Source organism: Hippoglossus stenolepis, chromosome 21, assembly GCF_022539355.2.
Source record: "Hippoglossus stenolepis isolate QCI-W04-F060 chromosome 21, HSTE1.2, whole genome shotgun sequence".
Classification (NCBI taxonomy): domain Eukaryota; kingdom Metazoa; phylum Chordata; class Actinopteri; order Pleuronectiformes; family Pleuronectidae; genus Hippoglossus; species Hippoglossus stenolepis.
Window position 1 is genome coordinate 13,387,679 of NC_061503.1, and position 21,906 is coordinate 13,409,584.

The 21,906-nt window shown below is 41.7% G+C and overlaps 3 protein-coding genes across 9 annotated transcripts in view; 1 reads left to right on the forward strand and 2 right to left on the reverse strand.

Annotated features, from left to right (window-relative positions):
* Positions 1-300: 300 nt before the first annotated feature.
* On the reverse strand, positions 301-6,019 carry coasy (CoA synthase). 2 transcript variants are annotated; one of them, XM_035145220.2, is made up of 10 exons: positions 5,808-6,019; positions 4,051-4,781; positions 3,710-3,924; positions 3,464-3,595; positions 2,673-2,862; positions 2,452-2,516; positions 2,272-2,356; positions 1,985-2,082; positions 1,554-1,700; positions 301-1,440 (listed from the first exon to the last, which is right to left on the reverse strand). In XM_035145220.2, the coding sequence occupies exons 2-10, from the start codon at positions 4,718-4,720 to the stop codon at positions 1,390-1,392; spliced, it is 1,653 nt and encodes a 550-aa protein (XP_035001111.1). In that variant the 5' UTR covers positions 4,721-4,781; positions 5,808-6,019; the 3' UTR covers positions 301-1,389. The 2 variants fall into 2 exon arrangements, with proteins under 2 accessions (XP_035001111.1, XP_035001112.1); XM_035145221.2 differs by lacking the exon at positions 301-1,440 and having other exon boundaries at positions 1,569-1,700; positions 1,909-2,082.
* A 754-nt stretch (positions 6,020-6,773) lies between these two features.
* Positions 6,774-12,026, reverse strand: zdhhc6 (zinc finger DHHC-type palmitoyltransferase 6). Of its 3 annotated transcripts, none has more exons than XM_035144919.1 (11): positions 11,884-12,026; positions 10,347-10,895; positions 10,128-10,219; positions 9,499-9,658; positions 9,192-9,350; positions 8,891-8,944; positions 8,480-8,647; positions 8,288-8,329; positions 7,664-7,809; positions 7,532-7,578; positions 6,774-7,422 (listed from the first exon to the last, which is right to left on the reverse strand). In XM_035144919.1, the coding sequence occupies exons 2-11, from the start codon at positions 10,611-10,613 to the stop codon at positions 7,322-7,324; spliced, it is 1,236 nt and encodes a 411-aa protein (XP_035000810.1). In that variant the 5' UTR covers positions 10,614-10,895; positions 11,884-12,026; the 3' UTR covers positions 6,774-7,321. The 3 variants fall into 3 exon arrangements, with proteins under 3 accessions (XP_035000810.1, XP_035000807.1, XP_035000809.1); XM_035144916.1 differs by having other exon boundaries at positions 7,664-7,812; positions 11,884-12,025; XM_035144918.2 differs by having other exon boundaries at positions 7,664-7,812; positions 11,892-11,944.
* A 96-nt stretch (positions 12,027-12,122) lies between these two features.
* Positions 12,123-21,906, forward strand: part of vti1a (vesicle transport through interaction with t-SNAREs 1A) — a 109,863-nt gene continuing 100,079 nt past the window's right edge. For all 4 annotated transcript variants that reach the window (XM_035144923.2, XM_035144920.2, XM_035144924.2 and 1 more), the window contains exons 1-3: positions 12,123-12,354; positions 16,572-16,630; positions 17,643-17,753. In XM_035144923.2, the coding sequence (XP_035000814.1) occupies positions 12,261-12,354; positions 16,572-16,630; positions 17,643-17,753 (264 nt within the window). In that variant the 5' untranslated portion in view covers positions 12,123-12,260. The remainder of the gene's footprint in view (positions 12,355-16,571; positions 16,631-17,642; positions 17,754-21,906) is intronic.

Here is a 21,906-nt window from a genome sequence, read left to right on the forward strand (position 1 = left end):
ATGAAAACTTTGAAAAAAAGTAGAGAGCGGGGGAAAGAAGTGACCGGATCCGCACCACAATTTAATAGGGTTTTTCTTGACATAAACCAAATCCTTCCAAGTTCTGTGGAAATCCGTTCAGAAGCTTCTAAATCCTGCAAAATAACAGACGGAACGAAAACACAACCTCCTTTGCGGACGAGATGAACGACTGCCATGAAACTGTCCATGTTATTTGACAAAAGAACACAGGGGTTGGAATAAACTTCAACATCACATAAAAACAGATCAAATTGATTAGAAAACTCAAGGAGTCACTCGTGGCTTAAACGTGTAATTTATTATTCTGCTTGTTCCATTTTTATAAAGCAATCCTCTGAGTTTGCAGGTTACATGCAAGACAATTAAATTAAAAGACAAAACATCTCGCTCTATTTAGACCAACCTGGCACATCACTGAAGAAGCCTTTAATATTGAAAAAGCAGTATTTTACTGTTATGTATTGCAACAGTAAAGCCAGCGTAAGCCAAACACATCACGACTTTGGGATTTACTCTGCGGCCGCTGCGTAGACACTAATACTCATGATCTGAAAGTAGAAGGTTGGTCATGTGACTACTGGCTCTTAGACAAAATAAAATCGTACCGGTACATTCTCTTGGATTGCAATTAACCAATTTCCTGCAGATTTGATTGAGACATGTTTCGTCTACTGGCCACGTCTACTGACTTGCTGCAGTGCGGGGATTTCCATATTCAATCCAAGTGACTGAGCTTGATTTACCTAAATTTGTATCTTCTCCAGTGCCCAGTTTATTTTCCTGCATTCAGCGTGAAAACTAAGATTCTGTAATATAAATCTATCGCACATGTTATTCATTCATTATATACTAAAAATGAAATTAACCTTCATTTCTCAAACCCTGAAACCACAAAGATGCATCATTTAATTCCCTTTCCCTTTAATAGTTTCTTTTCTAAGCTACATTCATATTAGTTATAGACGCCATGAAAAGAGGACAGAGCGTGTAAAGTGTCGTCAGCTGACTAAAATACTGGCTTTGCAGAAACGTTTGGTCTTCAATCATGAATGATTCAGGACTGAATGTTGGGACTGATATTTAGAAACGGTATCCGTTTAAAGGCAGCCACAAGGTCAGTTCTTTCCCTCATCCAGCCATCATTCAGCAAAACCTCTTTAAAAACCTGTGGGAAGTCGACGAGTCTTGGTCAGAGATGTGAGGAAGCATGCTGGGATCGCTGCAAAGGCACCGTGGCCGCTCGCGCTTCTTTCTAAGGCAAAGTTTCCTCATGTGGATCAGTTGATTCTGTGCAAGTGTCGCCAGGCCTGAGGTTCACTCGCACAGCACGGGTCTTGATTAGGACGACGGAGGGACCCACACATGCTCCTACTGTGTCTGTTGGATTCTCTTCTGAAGAAGATTCCAAGCTTTCAACACCTTTAAAAAAAATAAAAGCCAGTGAAAGAAAATCACAAACAAATACAAGATTTAAATCATTTAATGTAATGCAAATATATGAACCCGACACTGAAGGGTGATGTGCGTCTGACCTGTCTCTGCGTGACCTCTGGTTCCCACAGCGTGCTGAGCACCACGTTGGCGTGTTCCACTTGTTTGGCGTTAGACCACTGGCTGCTTAGTCGGCGCACGGCATCTTCTGCAGCCACACCGTCTCGCTCCGTTATCCTCAACACCGCCTGAGGGAGGAGGGGAATCAAGAGGGAGGCAGGTCCATGAGGTTAACGAGGAGTTTCTGGTCTTTTTATTTAAAAAAAACGAATTTAAAAGCCTCTTTTTCACCCATTATTGAGAAACTTATTTTTCTGCATCCTGCATTCAGTGAGGACGCCTGATTTTCGCAGGTATGCATCTACAGTAAATGTGAACACGTGAAGCAGTCATCACCTTTACACCAACACATTTTCATCACAGTCACTCAGGCTGATGTCCTGATGTTCTGTCCCAGCACATAACGCGTTACCTCGTCCTCTGGGATGACGGTGACCCAGACCTCGTGGACCATGTCCGTCCAGCCGGCCTCCAGGAGAACTGCTGCGTCCACCACACACACCTGTTTACCTGCAGAGAGCAAAGGTTTACATGAGCAGGAGGCGAGTCTCTATGAATACAAAGTGAAAGCACTGTTTATTTGTATCTGTGTATATATGTCAATGCGATCAGTGGGTTAGCTTTAAGTGAAGGGGATTGTGAAAAGAAAGGGGAGAGTCCTTCAATACTAAGATGAATAAATGTAAGTTCCTACATTACCTTCCTCTCTGGCTTGGCTGATTGTCTTCTTCACCAGTCGTGCTATCTCTGGCCACACAATATTTGTCAGGACTTTTAATCGCTCCTGCATGAAAAACAGAATCTTTGGTAAATTGTCGATGCACAGAGATGAAGTGTAACATGTCGTTTTCTTTTTTTTTAAATATACTGTTGAATTACCTGATTTCCAAAAACTTTCTTTCCTAATGCCCGTCTGTTTATGGTTTTGTCTTCATTCAGAATATCTACAAATGAAAAAAAACTAATTGTCATTGTATGGAGATGCATTAGAGTTCACACAGCAACATTTACCAAAACGATGCAAATATTTATTAATAAACTGTGTGTGGGGGGGGGGGGTTGTCACAAAATAACCACAGTCCCACCACCTGTTTTCTCACCTGAGCCAAATTCTTCCAGCACCATGTGATGAGCTGCTGCGCCCGGCTCATACACCTCGTGGCCCATTTTGTCGCAGTCAATCCGGACGGCACCCAGAGCCTCCAGCCTCCTGGCGATGGAGCTCTTCCCGCTGCCGCTGCCTCCCGTCAGGCCGATCACGTACGGGAGGGGAGGGAGATGGGATGTGTCCTGGCACAGGAAGCAGGGGACACACGAGAGGGCAAGACACAGAACACAAATGCTGAGAATTAGGATTTTCAATACAACAGCTCTAAACACAAGGCCATCAATAATCAAAGAATGGGCAAAGCTGTAAATTTGTATAGTCCCTTTTCTTTAACGAATTTTTTTAAAACACACCATCCTTTTCCAGTAACCCTTTAAAATAATGGACAGGAATTTGACAAATCTCCTGACATGACAAAATGGTATGAATGACATTTCAGTTTCCACTTGTTTCACAGTAAAAAAAAACCGAGACTGTACTTTGTCATGTGCTGAAAAGAAAAGCGGTTACTTTTTCACCTGGATGAGACAGCTCCTTTCAGAACAGTTAAACATTAAAGCCTGTTTGACCCTTGTATGAAAACGTTTTTACTCAGTGAGTTAATGAAAATCAAAACAATTTCCTAATCTCCAGATAGGGTACGGAAAAGTTGTGATAAAAAAATATTACTGCTCCTGAGCTTTTCTTGCGAGTCCCTCAATGTGTTACACTGAACATATAACTAATACTGGTGTCCATTAACCTGCACTGTCAAAATCTTAACAGTTCTTGAACGGGACCTACTTTAGGCGGAGTAAGGAGGGTGCCCAGGAGTCGAGAGCGGAGACTAGAGGAGCTGATCTTCTCCTCCTCCGTCTCAGTGTGGTGGGCGTCTTTCAGCAACTGGATCTCGTGAAGAACGAGAGGTGGAAGACCCTGGTTTAGAGACCATAAAACATCAAATATGTGCCAATACCAAAATGTTGCATGTACGGTGAATAAATTATGCAATGTTTAAATCTCCTTTTTCCATGCGTGCTGTTAACTTACATTTTCAATGCGTTTCTTGTTCACAGCCTCGCCTCCCTTTTTCGTCTCCTCGCTAACCACAATGCACTGCAGCAGGGGGTCGACCACAGACACTCCAAAGGGGTCGTCGAGGGGCACGATCTCAACCTCCAGCGACGGTTTGATGTCTTGCAGGAACTCCTGTAGTATCTGAACCCGCAGAGAGTAGGGCTCAATCAGCTCCTTCAGCACTTTTTCTGAGAACAGGAGGAAAAGGATAACGAGGGTGAGACTGCCTTGTGATTGTTGTTTTCACAGATAATCCAAAATACGAGATCGCTGAAAGTTTACCTAAATGGGAATACCGACATTGAACTACTCACTTTTCAGCATTGCTTGGTCACACACACCAATGAGGAACCTTCTGTTGGCGAGCAGGCATGAGATGTTGAGCAGCGTCTTATGGGCCCCGTGGAGCCGGTCAAATGTCCCCCCTACCACCACATCAGTATACGTTTCCAAAGGTTCTGCTTTCCCCTCGGGCTCTTTCACACATTCCACGTTCTCCTGCAGCTTCATCAGCTGTGGATGAAGCAGCACCGAGGGCAGACTGGGGCTACAGACATAGCAACGGCCAGTGTACTTCTGCAGACACTGGGTCACCTGATGCGACTGACCTGGGTCCTGCAGGGGAAAGTCTGTGAGCACCACGTCGGGGGAGTGAGACAGAGGCTGTGGGGTGGGGAAGGGGCCATTTGTAACACTGCCGGACTGAGCGCGGACGTTGGTCAGCAACACCCGAATATCCAGGTGCCCGCATATATCTGCCGCATTGCTGTAAAGGCGGGTGATGACCGCTGACAGGTCCACAAATGGCGGGATGAAAGCTGGTCGCTGCTGACTCCCACTTCCCAAGTTGAGCCCAGGGTGGAGGTGGACGTACAGCGTGCGCTCTACGAGCTGAGCGGCTGAGCTGAGCACTGGAGCGATGCGCAGCGGGAGAGTGTGGATAGGAGACGTCAGCACAAGGATGCCCGTGGTGAACATGGACATGTTACTGCGGTAACACAGGGAACTCACGGCCGTCACAGTTTCTGTCAGAGGATGGAAAACACTGACGAGGAAGAAAGAGAAAGAAAAAGTAAAACAATATGTACATTACGTTATATTAAGCTTATGTTGTAGGTTTGTATACTTGTATATATATACTTTAAAACAATCTAGGTTATGACTCTTGCATCACTCAGGGCTGTTCACATGCTATTGCTACACACAGTGTAGTTACTGATAAGCTAAGAGGCTTTAGGAATTAGAGATAATATAGTCAACAGACTTGCAGTCTCTCTGGGTTGCAACAATGGAATGATTCACCACCTCTGACATCAGCACCGCCATTTAAAAATGTCTCCTCATACTTTACATTGTCACAATAATATGTAAACAATAAGTGACAGTATAGTTCATTGTGTCAGTGTTTGGGAGGAGTTTTTTATTATATATTATCTGCATCTTCTTATTGTTCAACATGGCTCAGTCTTGTGGACATTGTTTCATTCATGATTTTAAGTATGACATGTCTTGTTTGTATCACATCATATTCAATTATATTATTATAAGTTTTAATTTAACTTGAATTGAAAAAAAAAAAAAATGGTACTTCCTCTTTCCTGATCCCGCCCACAAGCAGCCTGATTGGACAACCCGAATCATAACCAGTCGTCGACTAATCAGAAACGAGTTGTCCATGTTTATACCAAGTGTCATTAGCAGGAAGGACTTTAGCATGGAAGCTAACATGTCTTCTTACAGTCCACACAGCTGTTCACGCGATGTTCCACAGACACAACGCGTGTTATCGTCACAATAGCAGCTAGCAAGTTGACCCGAGGTGAAGGGTTAGGGTCAGGTTACAAGAGTGTCAGCAAAGTCGTGGCTAGCTAGCTAGCTAGCTATGTAGCACCCCTGCCTGTACAAGAACTAGCATCACAAACCTTCATTCTAACGTGGACATGCACGATGGAAAGGAGCTAAAGTTGACGGTGTTATTCTGGATCCTGCAAAGTTACAGTTCGCTTGTTGTCCTGCTCTGAAAGTGACAATCTGGCCGGTGATCGCCCTCTGCACGTTAGCACGAGCTCACCTGTGTCGAGCAGAGCTGCAGCGACGAGACTCGCGGATGAATCGTGTCGCGGAGCCGCAGATCGGTCCCGACGGACGACAGGTCTCCTGCTGGTCTTCAACGAGGGGCCGGGTCACTTCAGTCCACCACAGTCAGAGTAACCAGACTGACACTGGTGGAAGTCGCCCACACATCAACTAAACTGGGTGGTCACTGTCCACCCTGCCCCCCGATTGGCTGAAGGGTGTGTGACGTTTGGCCGTGTCACACATTTCCGGGGGTTGTAGTTTCCAACCTTTTCTTATTCACAGCCCGTAAACACACACACGTTAAATGTAAATAAAACAATACATATATGTCAAATATATCACAATAATCTATCTATGTATAAAAAGGTATGATAATCCTCTTTTAGTCCCACAATGGGGAAACTTGCAATATTACAGCAGCGAGAGTAAGTCACGTGCAATACTTAAGTGTAGGGATAATAATACTTATGAATGGAATAAAAACTAATATATACAGTGTCAAAATAAGTATTGCAGTGTGAGAATATTGCAGTTAAGAGAGTTAAACCATAGTTAAAGTGCGGTTCATAATGGGTGCGTGTAGTTAATAAATATGCAGATAAATCATAATAACAGACACAGAACCATGACTAAAAGTTAATGCAATAAAAATATTTAGATCAGAGACATATTGTCAAAAGCCTGATTATAAAAGATAATATCATTTGAATTTAAACAGAAAAGCCAAAAGGGAAACACATGTATGCAAACCAAGCAAACCAACCACGCCTTCAAGCCTGAACTCTTGCAAGTTCCAGTTTGATATCCTCAGGGTGTGTGCACTACTAAGTTCTACGGATGCAGACTAATTTGAAAATAAATATGACTCATGTTGTGCAAATATTTGGTAACAAGCCCCATTGTACAGACACTTTTGTACCTATTATCAAAGGAGACATAAAACAAAACAACTCCTGAACAAGATTTCTTTTTTTTAATTTATACTTTGAGGCCAACATTTCGTTTTTACAAAAATAATAAAAAGAAATTCCGTGTTATCTCCATACTGTAGAAAGAGTTGCATGACGGAGCCCTGGGGTTAGCTGGGCAGAGGCATTTGCATATATAGCAAAAAAGGACATCAACCAGTAAACACAACATATTCAAGTAAAAAGTCATCACAATGAAGTCACATTAAAGCCTGGTGGCAATTATTGAAAAATTAAGACTCTTGCTGGGTTTCACTTTTTGGTCAGAGGAGTCAAACTGAACCCGGGGGGACGAGTCCTTCTCTTTAAGACGTGAATTGACAGCAAAGTGCTCGTTAAGATTTAGGGAACGATGAACCTTTAAAACAAATTAAAGTTGGGCTTGAAATGTGGGCGAAACTTTAAATCAAAGTATGCAATTCTTGATGGTGAGCCTGCAGCATGAGGCATGACATCTTCAGTGGATGCATGATAATGAACATTGACGCCTTCTGTTCAGTTGAACTCCCCTGCTCTACATAAAGCCAGTTGAAATACATTAATTTACTTTCTTTTCGCTGGTGCTATCGCTGGCAGCTGTGTCATAATGGCACTTCTCCACACATCGCCTTGGGAACCATCCCCTTACACGCTCCCCCCCTGGAACGTCAAAACAGAACGAAATGGCAATTTTTAGTGTGAATTTAAAAACATAAATCAAATATTAATCAAATAACAGCAAAAGCAGCTGTAATGCCGTCATTTTTACCTGTCATTTGCTCCTCATTCAGAACTTTGTCTCCGTACATCCACCATCTAAAGAGAATTAAAACAAATTTAGGCACAGAATTCACAGATAGACCAAAAATAATAGTTTTGGTCAATAAATGAATGAACTTACTTGGTGCCACGGGTGGCAAGGATGGTGTCCCCCTTGTTGAGCGGGATCCTGGGCTCCTCGGTGCACGGGGTTCGGAAAAATGTTTGGATCCCCTTGCTGAGAGGGCAGCAAGCTCCGTTATAGTGTTCCACCGCCTGGTACTGGACCTGCTGGCCGAGTCGAACAGGATATGTGGTTATTCTAAAGCCCGAACAACAACTTAATTCATACAAGATAGATACAGGATGTGTGTTTATGAGTCATGCTCATTAATCACAAGTTAAGTTAATTGTAACTTGATCATCGAGCTTTGGAGCATAAACTGCATTTTACAGGCTCAGTTTTTGCTGCAGGATTATATTCGGAAAAGATGCACAGAGAATTGATTAAGCATCGATTCGATAGGACTATACATCTATGATACATCAGCATCATCAGAATGGACAAGCTGTTATGACATTTCTGATGCACTAAAAACTGGTCATACTTGCATGAAATGGCACAGGTTCTTATTAGATGACATAAATGGGGAGGTGCAAGTCACAGGGCCTCGCCATTCCAGCCTAGATTCTACTCCTGTGTGTCTGTGCTTTGTGTAAATCAACACCACATCGGTGTCACAATACAGATCTGGCAGGTACTTACACTTCTCACTCGTTTATCAGCTTTCTGCTTCAGTTGCTCAATCTGTTCAGAAAGGAAGAACACTATTAATCTCACTGCTTAACATGAAATGTATAAAGGGTCTGACAGATTTATGATAACTTATCATTTACACAAAATATTTTCCACTATCACATAAGGGGAGTAACAGACCAAACAAAAACCCAAACCTACAGTTAAGGTGTGCTGGTGACACTTGGGATGGACTGGCCATTCAATACCGTCACCCTTGGGCATCCCTGTCCATGTGATCACTTGCTTGAAGTTCAGCCAGCGGCTGCCGAGGTCGTAGGGGAAGATGAACTCCTCCCCTGTTTGGTAGTGCTGTATTCTGTCTTTGGCCTAGTGGAGAAAATACAGTGAATAGGATCAGGTGGGTGTGGTGGTTTCATGTTTCTGTTATCAGTGAACCACATTGTACTGACGGCTGATTCTGAAAAGAACTTTGACAAAAGATTAAACGATGTTAATTATAATCCTGAAATACTGTGAGGATAAAAAAGCACTAGAGTATTTTTTTCTAGATCAAACACTAAAAAAGAGTCAAAATGTCTACATAAAGCAAAGTCACTGAGAGATTCTGACCTTTTCCTCGATCCACGACTCGATCGAGGTCTTATTTCGAAAGATGACTTTTATCTGAAAAGGAAAGACTGTTTTGATTATCAGAGAAAACTAATACTTTCTTTTAAAAATAACTCTGGTATTTAGGATAGGTCAAAAATAAACCCCAAACTTTTTACTTCTCTTTTTCTTTGAAAGACATCAAATGACATCATCATAATCTGCCATAATATGTAGATTTTTACCAGAGTTTTCCAAAGTGAGCTCAGAAGATGTAGCCAACAGCCCTGTGTAAATTAAAAAACACAGATACAAACTTTACCTGTATGAAGAAAAGCATGCCGACCGCAATAGTGGTACCCAGTGCCAAGCCTAAGGCAAAGAGTGTGGCAGCAAAGGCAGGAACGCTGAAGGGCATGAGGGGCTGAAACTGCCGAACGGCACTCATGTCAATCTTCACAGTGCTCCAGCCAAATGAAATCTACAGTGAGGACAAAGTACAGATCTTGATGTGTGTGGCAATTTCTGTATCAATTGGGAAAATAAACTGCTTAACTTTGGCTTGAGAAAAGCTGTGATGATGGTAAGCCATCAATAGCACGGTGTAGTGGGGTAAGGAGACTACTCACCCTCTCATAAAGCTGCGTGTACATGGTCATAATAAAGATGAAGGCAGCGTGCGAGCAGCCCAGAGGAGCCAGCAGCAGGAAGCTGGTGAAGTAGCCGTGGTTAAGGTGGCCGCAGCAGTTATTGATCCAAGGGCAGTGGTGGTCCATCTTCATCACACACCTGTGGGAGGGGAGGCAGAGGAGAAGAGGAATGCTGGGGGAATCCACTGGTTGTTTGGGAGAACATAGAGCGAAAAGTTCATCTTTTTTTTCAGAATAAGACTGCAAATGTGTAACAGCTCGGTGTCGATGTGAATATGTCTATAAATTTTATTAAAAAGACAAAAACTGATTGAAATCAGAGGCTTGTTTTACCTTGACAGGCCTGTGAGGGTTGTGTACGTTTGTCAGCTCTTGTCTTTTGCAATGTGCAGTGATTAGGAGAATTCAAGTTTGCAGTTAAAAATCACAAAGATACGTTACAGCACTGCATGACCAAAAGATGCACAACCATGACTCCGCTGTAGTTTCTTGCTCTAGAAAACTCATCTATTCGCGGTCATGGCTCCATCTCTGTGATCTTATTTTTTTCAAGTACATCTCATATGTGAGATAAGATCCTCTGTTACTTTGGTAATAAATGCAACTACCTGTTACACTTGCGACAGTGGTGGGATCTGGGGGCCTTGTACCCATGGCACACTCTGCAGTATTGTAGGTACTGGCTTTCCAGTTGATTCTCCTGTTTTGGGATAAACAAATGACAAAAATATCAGAAGCAACTTTCCAAATATATAATAGTTTCACTCTGCAGTAAATGGTACCGAACTGTTCTTTGAGTAAAAAAGGCAATAGAGCATTGTCCTTACTGGTATCCATCCAAGAGGGATGTTTCCAGGTCCAACAAACATAGCGTTGAAGTAGTTGTAGAGGATGAGGACCGTCCAGTTGAGGAGCATGATGAAGTTAATGCTTCCTCCTGTAGTGTCTAGGGGCCAGTACCAGATAATGGAGTCCACAATTGCCATGGTGGAGCATATAGCAATGACGGACAGGGCTATGACCGGTCCCCAGTGGCACAATCTCCGAACCTCATGGAGGTTCTCAAATGTCACAAAAGTTGACAGGAAGTTCATTTTGTTGCCACACGTTTAGACCCAATATGTTGGTCAGTTGAGTCCTGAAATGTATTGACCAAGTTTCAACAATGTGTTAATTTGTTCCTCTGCTATCTTGCAATGACAGAGGTGGGGACGATGCACATATTTTTTCTCGTCTTCTGAGTAGCCGGCAACTGTCCTGGTCTTGTATCACTGGGGCTCTCCGTGTCCCATTGTTCTTTGCCGTGGCAAAGAGCAGCATCCTCTCCAGCCAATTGTCGGAGCACACTATCCTTGTGACAAACTCAGATTCCCCATCTAGAGTGAAATAAAAAAACAAACAAACAAACATCAGAACCATTGATCATTCGATCCATTTTTTGCAATGTATCTGGTTTCAGTTTTTTAACTGCTTTCAGTGCCAAAAGCTAACCCCTAACCCTATGCTGAGACTATTACGATGAATGTTAATATTACATTCTTATTTCTTTTTAAGACTGATTTTGGCTCCTGTGTGAGGACTGTGGTTTAAAACCCTTCTTTATGGACGGAGAATGACAAACACTCACAAATCTGAGCTAGAACATTATAACCAATGGTGTGTTCTACCTCCTCCTTGTGCTTTCATAATGCATAAGCATCATGTACATATATATTGATGTTTTGCTATATTGCTATTGATTGAAAATGATTGTTTTCGTTGCCCAGCCCTTAATAATGAGGTTAGCGTAACATCTGCATGTTTACAGCATTTCACCATCTCTTGTTTCTATTGTAATTTTTGTTTTTTGCATTTCACATGATCTTATTGATCAAAACTGTATTTTACCACCAGGAACTAAAAGGTAGAGACACAACAACACACTGATAAACACACTACACACCAGTGTTGCAGATTAAATCACTTGATGTCATGAGTATAATTAGCTCATGACACCAAGCTAGCTAATTCCACATCCGGAAGAAAACACAGCAACACGGTGAAACCCTCGCATGCAACACGTTATATCCTGAGCCCAGTCTGTGTCAATCACGCGCCAGACAAGTGGGGCTTAAGAATAATAAGGGACGACACATTTGGCTAAACGTGTTCTATTGATTTTTAGCAACAGGGCTAGCAGCTAGCTACTTCGCTAGCCTGTTCACCAGCTAGTCAAGACTAACGTATCAGGCTGGGGCTGTGGCCACAAGATGAAAAAAAACACAAACACGGTTTATACAGAATATTGACAGTAAAACAAATGTTTACTGGTGTATTCGCGAAAGGTTTAAATGGAGGAAGACAAACGAAATGTAAAAGACTAACCTGCTCACTTCCTTGTTGTTTTTCTCCAATTTCTTCTGAGTATGAGGGGGATCGTTGGTCATGGTGCTTCAGAAACTTCCTCCCCGAAGCGGACACATTGTTTTTACTTTTAACTATTTATTTATTAACAGAAATGTGAATCTATTTAATTTAAAAAACAAAACAGAAACAAACAAACAAACATAAGAGCCGAGCGGTGTTTTCCATCCGCTTGCTTGGGACCGTTTGCAGGTGTCGGAATAAAATAAAACAAAAAACAAAGTTCAGGTCCTCGCCGGGCACATTTCACTGCGACTCAAGGAAGGGGACTCCATTCGAGCCGTGTTGTTATTATCATCCGGAGCTAACTGTCAACCTCGGCCTGTTCACACGCCAACATGTCTTCAGACTTTGAAGCCTACGAGCAGGACTTCGGGACCGCCACGGCAGAGATAACCAACAAAATCGGCAGAGTTCCCAAACTGAGCGGGGGTAAGACGGGTTGAGCTTATTAGCTGGAACCGCTTAGCTGCGGCTGGCTAGCTGTTTAGCTAGGAAGCTAACGGTAGCAGGTGTAGCTTACCTGTGACATTTCAGCAATACAGCATTTTATCTAATGGTTTAAAATGCTTTACTTAATCTACAGTGTTCTTATGGTTGTGTGTGGAACAACCACATCACCTGTTGCTGTCTGGGTTTGTCTGAAATTGATGTAATTCAGTGTGATAATGGCAAACACTGATTTTAATGACACATGACCTAATGTGTTTCCCTTTAGTTAAGGTGCACCTGCTTTCCCAAGCTACTACCTTTAATAATGGAAGTGTTAAAATGAGAAGTGAAGCACATCTAACATAGAGTACTAGGTACTGTCACTTCATAACAAGAGGTCAGACCTGTATGGAAAAAAAAACACACACTGACTCTATATAATAACAGGAAACTGTAATTAATAACATTAATCGTGCCTGTATTTCAGTTCTATGCGAGTCTCAGGGATCTTGTATTGTGCATGATGTCTCAAAGGGACACGTACACAGACTAAAGCCATTGTTAATGTTATTCTATACACGTGTGCTTTTCCTGCTCACGACATGTAAATTGTCTGCTTTGCAAAAGGTCTGATGACATGGTTTCTTGTAGCACTACGTGTCTGGTATATCGGTGAATGATAAAATGGCCAAAGGTGTGACAGAGCTTGTTGTTCAACTCCCCTCTGGCCAATAAATGTTTGAACAGGTTCTACCCCAGTTACTGTGAAATCTAATATGTGGGTTTAAACAATAGATGGAAAGAAGAATGATGAGACACCTTGTATGTCAGCCTAGTTACCGGGCGGCCACATGCTCTGTTTTGTCAGATTATATTTGAATTCAGGGATTTGTGTTTGTATCGTGTTGTTGATTCGGTGTCTGAGTTCACATAGCTGGGGGTGGCGAACATTGCAAAAATGTAAAGAGCATAGCATGTCCTCTTGTAAATAATTTAGTCCATAGTGGTTGTCACGTAGAGGTGATTCATAAATATTTCAGGTTTGATGTGGATGCTTTGTTGCCATGAATGTAGTCAACATTATGTTAAGCATTGATCTTATATTGACGCAACTTCTTCAAATTTATGTCCATCACAAATAAACCAGAGTCAATATACTTTGAAGAAAGACATCAAAACAGGGAGAGAACATCGGGATGACAATGAACATGTATGATCAATGTGATTTTAATGAGATGACAGTTATGGAGTCCCACTCAGAATCCCTTTAATCATTAAAAGGGTGGATCTCTTTCACATTGTGACACAACTACACAAAGGGAAAACCACAACAGCAATCAATGATGATAAAAAGGTGGAGCCACCAGCACCAGTATGGGTGGTAGCAGGCACAGCTCTCTGTATAAAGGGCAAAGAGGATGTGATAGATTACACATCCACGTGTGGCTGCTGCACATTCAGTCTTCCACAAAGCAAGACGGATGTAGGGCTGAGTATATGTCCTTTTTATTTTACTTTACATTATAATTTACCTTCCATCCAGCTATACCTTCATATGTAAGCCTCAAATTTGAAAAATGATATTACGGAAAAAGCAGTTTATAACAGTAATAGTTCACTGAAAGCTAAATTATTCACAGTATTGCTGGTATAGCAAAGACTCCAATAGCTTTCCTCAGACAAATTCTGTCTAGTTGAGCTGATGCACTTATTTCACTGTCAGTTTCTTGTCAAAAGGTTTTCTTGATCCTCTAAAACTTTAATTTTTAATGTTCTTTCAGAACGCCATCAGGGGACTTTCAGATACTGATGATGTTTTAAAGAGCCGTTAAAAGACATCATCACTTCACGCCAAAATTCATCCGGGCTCATCGGCCTATTTGGGTTTCTGTCATTCTGTATCCAGATGAAACACAGTTTTTCAATTCACAGACAACCTCATAACTTTGAGTTTGCGCTGAATACTTATCCCAGTTAGAAGTGGTGGTAAAATGGTCAACAAGCTTATATTGATCTAATTATGTAAAAATATAACCCCCTAGTCATTTTTCAATTCCCATTTTGAACTTTTTTTTTTTGTTGAAATTCCACTGGGATTTTCCAGAGAGAAATGCGTAGCTGCATATTTTCGAAATATGTGTAAGATATCCATCCATCATTGACATTTTGCACATCAGCCACTGTACTTGTGATTGTAACTGTAATGTCTACATCTAGTTGACTCTACTAGTTTAGTTTTGATTGCTAAAATCTGCATCTAACCCCTACTGAGGATGCTAATCTTCTACTCAAGGCTCACACTTGCACATTGGTTTTTCAAAGGCCACTTGCTCTCACAAAAACCTCGGCTGACTGAATATTTCTGGTGTGCAATTGGCATCTTTGAAGATTCATGGCAGCCCATTCCACCGAGTAATTCCACATTGCTTCCTCTCACCATCTGTTAACTGTGTCGGAGTAAGCCGGTATGAATATGTACAAAGCCAGAAACCATAAGTGCCCGTTCTACGTTTTCTGCCACCAACAGAATAGTTTATAGTTGAATTTCAATTCCCTTCCTCCTCGTTAACGTTTTTCTTTTCTTCCTTTCTTAAGTCCCTCTGGCTTTTTCTTCCTGAAGTAGCCGAATTTTGCCTGGGGTTTTACAGCCCCTCGTTTTAATACGTTAATATTGCTCCAGACAAAAGGCTTTTGTCATTGCTGTTGTTGTATGCCTTTACTTCACATGTGCACAATTGCTGATAATGGCCGTGGCGTGTGGGAAAAAATGTCCATGACCGTCTTCATTCATATAACAGTCAAATGATTGTGTACTTATATATTTATTTGTTACCATTCACCAAAAACTGAGGTTCAAGGAATATTTGAATAAGAATACACTGAAATAGGCCTCGTTCCATGAAACACGAATGTCCTTTTTTTCACCTTTCTGAGCTCATGCCATGAGTCTGCATGTCAATCATTGCAACTCAAATCTTTTTTTTTGCCAAGCACTCCTTTCTTGTTATTTGCCATATTTCTGCAAGTTGTAGTCTTGGTAATAACCCATATATATTTCACAGCCCTCTGGCCTGGGCCCGAGTTTGAGCGAGGAAGCACCATCTCACCCTTGTGTGAATCGCCTCTGGCTGTTTACTGTGTAGGTTGTGAGGTTGGACATGGGTTTTAAAAATGAATTTTCGGGCTGGCCAAAGGTAATCCTGGACTGTGGGGCCGGAGAAAATTAAGATTTTAGCTTTGATTTTCTTGTAAAAATTATATTTCTTTGTGACTTCCTTTGAAGCTCTTAGCTTTGTTGACTTTGATAACTGTTGTAAACTGTCACTGTTACAAAATGATGCAAAAACTAGGAGGTAATAATGTGATAAAGATCTATAGCCTACATGTCTACAAAAATGTGACTGAGTTAAGAAGACTGCATTTCTTAATTTGATTATTCCTTCTCTAGAGTATGAACATTGGGTTAAGATAATCAGAAAATCAGACTATTGTCTTAATTGGGTTGATATTGGAATATTGGTGTCCATGTAAATATAGTGAGTGCCTCACTGAAATATCTTAATTGTAGGTTCAAGCTATTTTTTTTGGTGTATTTCACACATTTTAATACATTTTCTGTCCTTTTAATCATTTCCAAATAGGTCGACGCTCGATTGTTGTACAACCAAACCTTTACGTTTCATGGGGTTTACTTTCATGGCAAAGAGCTAATTTCAGAACAAAGCCTCTTGTATGTACAGAAATGAAGCGGTGATGTTGCTGCCTTAAATAACAGTGGGATGAACTGTAGTCTACACGCTCCTTTGGAACTCTCGCCAGTCCTAATGAGTTTCAATGGGTAATGTGCAAGAGCAGCCACGGGGTGAGGTGCGGAACGGCGCGTTAGTCATTCTGAGTGGGACTCATACTTCTGGCAAGTGAGCAAAGCTGACACCTCCCTTCCCTTTGAGTTGGCACGAGGTGTCTCACCGCTCCTCAACAGAAACCAACAAAGGCCTCATAGACGCCAATAACTAAGAGACATCAAATGTTGGCTTGTCGTGTGGAGAGAATGTGTAAATATATCTTCAAATGTGTCCTCGTGTGTTGTTTTCTCCCAGCCTCTTTCTTTCCTTCTCCCCCGTCTCTTCCCCTGTTGTGGGGGAGTTGGGTTGTTGTCATGAATCGCTGTTCCTCTGTCGGCTGATCAATATGTTGCTGTTTTTTTTCCCTTTCAGAGGAGAAGACGCAGCTGGTTCTAAATGTCGACAAACAGCTTGAAGAAGTCAGAGAGTTGGTACGTCTTTGATCAGTAATTTTCTCCTCTTCCCATTTCCTAAATAATGAATTTGTGAAAAGAGGGAGGAGACAATTTTCACTGGCACCAGACAACAGCACCTGTATCGTGGTGACATGACATGCAGACGCGTGCACACACACACCCACACACACACACACACACACACACACACACACACACACACACACACACACACACCCTTCACATGGCAGAACGGAGGCTTCCTCCTCACACGATTGCTTTCCCGTAATCTGCTTTTAAGTGACACCCCTATGACACATTTCAAGCCATTATCTTGAGGTGGGAGTCTTCATGTTGCTGTTTAAAAATGAGCAAAGTCACCTGACAGAGACAAATTGTTGTCGCAGTTGTCTTGTTATGTCACGGTGATTAGTTTCCTCCAAACCCTCCACGGAGAGACCTGTCTAGCCATGAATCAAATGTACTTTTACTTCATTCACTGTGACATTGTTGCGCCCGTACACGTCGCTGCATTGAAGACGCCCTCATATTTGATTGGGAATTTATTTACAGAACAGACTTCCACTGTCGCAACTTTTATCGCAGCTGAGTGACGCGAGCAGGAGGCATTTTTCTTTTTACTTCAGCACTGGATCAAATTGAAATTAATGCTGTCGAACAAACTTATTTAAAAAAAGTTTTATGTTTTAGAGTTGTCCTGAGCATCTTTTTCTTATCATAGATTGGAAACTTTTTTGCAAGACACAGCAATGCAACATTTACATTATTGTGTGGATGGAAAGAGACTAATGAGACCTAGATTGTTTTAGCATCTTATCACCGAGTGCTTTGACAATGATTCTCATAAAAATGCATTTTCGCCTGTTTCTTTCACATTCAGGATGTAAATTTGCATCAGAATGAACTCAAACCCTGTACATTTAGTAATGTTTTGTATCCCTATAGCGTACATCATATGCTTAAGTGTTCACTAGTAAAAATGTTTTGAAATGTTTGTTAAATTAAGTGGATAAACTGTGGGTTTCAGCTGGAGCAGATGGACCTGGAGGTGCGGGAGATTCCCGTCCAGAGTCGAGCCATGTTCAACAGCAGACTGAAGAGCTACAAGCAGGAAATGGAGAAGCTGGAGAAAGACTTTGTAAGTATTTCAACACTTCATTAAATCTTAAATTATCATATGAAATCTAGGATAAAGTGTGACTTGCAGTATATACATTTATTTAACATAACATACTGCCCTTACATACATAGTTTCAAGGTGTCACTTGTCTGTATCTACATCCATTGTTTGGACTCTACGCACACACACGCACACAAACACACACACACGCACACACACGAGCAGACCAATGCTGAAGCTCAGTGGCGCATCCACCGAGGTTAATTCACTGTTTGTATTTGAACTTGAAAGCGCTGCCTATCGAGAACAGGTTGTGTTTGTGTTGTTGCTGCAGTCTCTGGCCTTGTTTAGTAATTCATAAATCGCTGTATGTCTTGACTTGATCTCTAGCCTATATCAAAGCTTAATGAACACAACAGTCTTCTGGGTCACTTGCTATAGTTCACAATGTTGGCTACCAACATCTCAAGGTACTCCACTTAATCAATAACGTGTTGAAAAGCAGAAATTATTCATTGCAAATGGATCTTTTTTTTATTTTTTTTTGTCTTTTCTCGTTACCCTGATGTAAATATCTTTAAAATATTTTCTCTGTTTTCAGATCTTTACCTTGCAGCAGGTATCTTTAATGATATCTTTATTTTCGTCTCTCATCTGCTCTGGTTTTCTGTTGTCAGTTTTGTTGTGCTGGCGCTCACATGATAGTAAATCCACAGTGTGAAAGCTGTTGACCTTGAGCTCGAGAGCAGACCAGTCATTCCACACAACCTCAGACAGGGTTATAGAAGTAAATATACGGAGTTGGATGTTGAAAGAACTTTTAAATAGATTTACTAAAGCCTGACCTGGGACAGGAGCAGAATTTAACCTTGGTGTTTCAATGTGGTTTTCTTATGATCTAATTTACTCAAAAACCTTGAAATGCATCGAAGGTGTAGGTTCCGTCTCCAATTTAAACTTTTGCTCTGCAACTTTTTTCTCACATAGCTAAATATTAGAAGAAATAACGGTAACAGTGATTATTAAAAATGCACAATTTTCAAAGTAAAGACATTATAATCAGAATTCTTTGTTCAGATACACACATAATGGAATCACCAATATGTGACTAACCTGAATATTCTTCTAGACATTATGTTAAATAGGCTCCATGAGTCTCATACTGCTGTCGCCCATATTTCACCCTTATCGTTATCTCAAACATTTGATCAGTATCGAATATCATTAACCGCTATATGCTTTTGAAAACCTGTATTGAATTAAATTTAGAAATATAACACCCCCCCGGTCCCTCACTATTCCAAAAGCAGAACAAACAAGCAGACGTGCACAAACAAGCTGTGTGGATGGAGATATCGTGCTAGTGATCTGCGAGCACACCACTGAGATGTGCTAGCTGAGATCACAGAGGAGATCTCCGTGCCAAGACAGTTTGCTTTCCTCACCATGGGCATTTAATTGGCTGGTGATTAATCTTTAACTTTTCTTCTCCCTGCACTTACCGCGCGTAATCATCAAGCACTTAACACCTGCTGTGGCTGATACTGCCGCTAATTTTCCGTACTTTTCATTTTTATTCCCGTCTTGAGGGCAAAAGTATTTCTTTAACGTTGAAAAACTTGGCATTCATCTGCTCGCTCCGTTAAGCTAAACACGATTGCGTCCCCATTCCTATTCCTATATCACTGCATACTTGACAGACTGAATACAAGTTGTATGTGTCAGGCCTTAAAAATACAGGGGCTGCAGCAGGAAGGAGCAGCAGCATTGTCTTACCGCGTGAAGAATAAAAGAATATTGGCCTGCTTCACACTGTGACTGCTCAGTTTGACTGTAATTTTCCATTTTTACACCTCCATGTGTGGTACGGTCAGATCAGTGTACATTTAAACTAGGATCATCCACTTCGCACAGTAACATCTAGTACGTCTGGTCTCCTGCAAATCTGAGGCAAGTGTTCAGACGGCAGGAACTTCAGCCCCCTCAGATGTGCCTCAGATGTGCCAAATGCTATAGCCGAGCTCAGCCTCTCACTTCCTGCAGGCCTAGGGAGGACATGACACTCGGCTCGAAAGGCGCCGAGTGGAAAAAAGGCAATCTCCTTTCTTTTTAATGTAAAAAGCTCCGGCTTTGTTGTGCTTTCCGTGGATATCAAGGTCTTTCCACTCCCTCACTACCCAACCCCACCCCCTACTGGCCTCCCACGGGTGTCTCCCCCCTTAACCTGCTCTCTCATCCTCCCATTCACCCCGTGGTTTGAAGTCTTCCTACCACCGGTGTGCCAGCTTGAGACCTCATTTCTGATCCTTTCCAGACAGGGCCCGAGTCGACCTCGGCAACCCCAGCCATTTCATCCAGGAAGACAACTTATCACACAGGCATCCCGAAGGTGTACATGTGAGACGTTGCTTTGCTGGATTGGCGGAGAGCTTCATTGCGATAATGGAGGGGACAGTGGGACTCTAAACGGTGCTGGGCCATGACAAACAGGCAGCGTCGCAGCCAAAGGGGATGTCAGTCTGACCAGAGAAAAAGTTTCAGTCAGAGTGTCAAAAAATTAGAAAGGACAATGGAAATCCCATTTGATGGCCTCAGCTTGTTCAAGTTGGGGGGGAAGCAGAGTGGCATGGCTCTTAGCCGTGCCTTTGATCAGGCAGAGAAGAGGCCGCACGTAAGCTTAATTTAATGAAATCTATCGCGTAAACAGAGCCACCGCCTTCAAAGGACCACGCTTGGTCTGTCCCAGTGGGGAAGGCGGGGGTCCACAGATGTCTGCTGTGTCGCACAAAATACAATCCCATTTTGACAATGTGACTCAAAGTCTGCCCCACGCTCGTTGTAAATGTGTGATGTGTGGTGACATGGGCATGATGTAATGTCAGCTTTGGGCTTTCAAAGCAGCATTGGCTCAGAGATGAAGGTGTTTTTGTTTGTCCTGGTGTTTTTCTATTGTCTGTAAATATTTTTGAAATATAAAAGTATTTTCTTGGCCTTTCTAAGTGGTGTTTTCACCTCCATCGAAGAGGTTGTGTTTTCAGATTATCACGAAACTGAGTGGAAGGAAGACGAATGGATCAGGGAAGGACCCGATAAATCTGGGTTTGGTTCCAGAAATGTTTTCACATGCTGTCACATTGTGAGATAGGGTGTTTTTTTTATGTTTTCACCAATTTCCTTAGGGAATAATGAATGGATCCAGAAAGGACAAAAGGGGACTCGTATCTAAGAGTGTGTACAATTAGGTGCTGCTTGATTGATTGAAAGTTATGAACTCTATAAGCTGCCATTCTAGTTTGTCATATTGCTTGATTTAATATGGTTTGGTTGAATATTCTCAGTAGATTGGAATGAATAGGAACGTTTTCACTCTTCAGTGAACCTGCAGTTAATCTGATCTACGTGGATTTAAAGTTGTAGAACTATTATACTAAATCAGTAAATGCCTCAGTTGATCAACAGAAAAATATTGGCAACTATTTTGATAGTTGAATGTTTTTTAGTTTTTAATAACAAATGTCAACCTTTCATAGTTCCAGCTTGTCATTTGTGAATATTTGCTGCTTCTATAAGTCTCATGTGATAGTAATTGAAAGTGTTGTTTGGCCAAAACGGGGGAATCCTTCTGACATCTCCTTGGGGTTTATGTTCTAACAAGGGAATGATCAGGATAATAATAAAAAATGACAATGATCATTAAGTTGCAGCCCTTATATCATTGTGTCATTGATAAAACAGAGCTGAGATAACTGAATTTGATGTAATCATTCTACAGTAGCTCAGTTTTGAGTTGTCTTGAGTCCTAATTAACTGAAATTGAAATCTGCTTTATATTTTCCTATGCCTGTATTAAAGCCTGCACTTTTAATTTGAACTCAGATGATTCAAAGTATGCTGCATTATCTTTTAAGGGGTCAGTATCCCTCCTGCTTGTTCGTTGGTGTGGCTGTTCATCTCTTTTTGCAGCAGATGGCGGTGTTGCCCTAAGAATTTTCCTCGACCTAAGGTACATGACAAGGACAATATTGGGCACATTTACCAATTACTTTGCCTTTCTAATGTATGAGTGGACTCGCTATGATAAATCCTTCCACTTATTGCTTTGCCTGACCTCATCCTTTATGCTGTGTAATTGAGACTGGAAATAATGTTACCAAAATGTCCTTGTGGTTAA

Excerpts from the sequence above, each read along its gene's own strand:
- coasy (XM_035145220.2), bottom strand. The coding sequence starts at position 4,720 with ATGTCCATGTTCACCACGGGCATCCTTGTGCTGACGTCTCCTATCCAC. Across the intron at positions 3,925-4,050 it reads TGACCAAGCAATGCTGAAAA|AAAAAGTGCTGAAGGAGCTG; the intron begins GTGAGTAGTTCA and ends TCCTGTTCTCAG. Across the intron at positions 2,863-3,463 it reads CCCTCCTTACTCCGCCTAAA|GACACATCCCATCTCCCTCC; the intron begins GTAGGTCCCGTT and ends TTCCTGTGCCAG.
- zdhhc6 (XM_035144916.1), bottom strand. The coding sequence starts at position 10,613 with ATGAACTTCCTGTCAACTTTTGTGACATTTGAGAACCTCCATGAGGTT. Across the intron at positions 8,648-8,890 it reads AGTCGTGGATCGAGGAAAAG|GCCAAAGACAGAATACAGCA; the intron begins GTCAGAATCTCT and ends TTTCTCCACTAG. Across the intron at positions 8,330-8,479 it reads GTCACCAGCACACCTTAACT|ATTGAGCAACTGAAGCAGAA; the intron begins GTAGGTTTGGGT and ends CTTTCTGAACAG.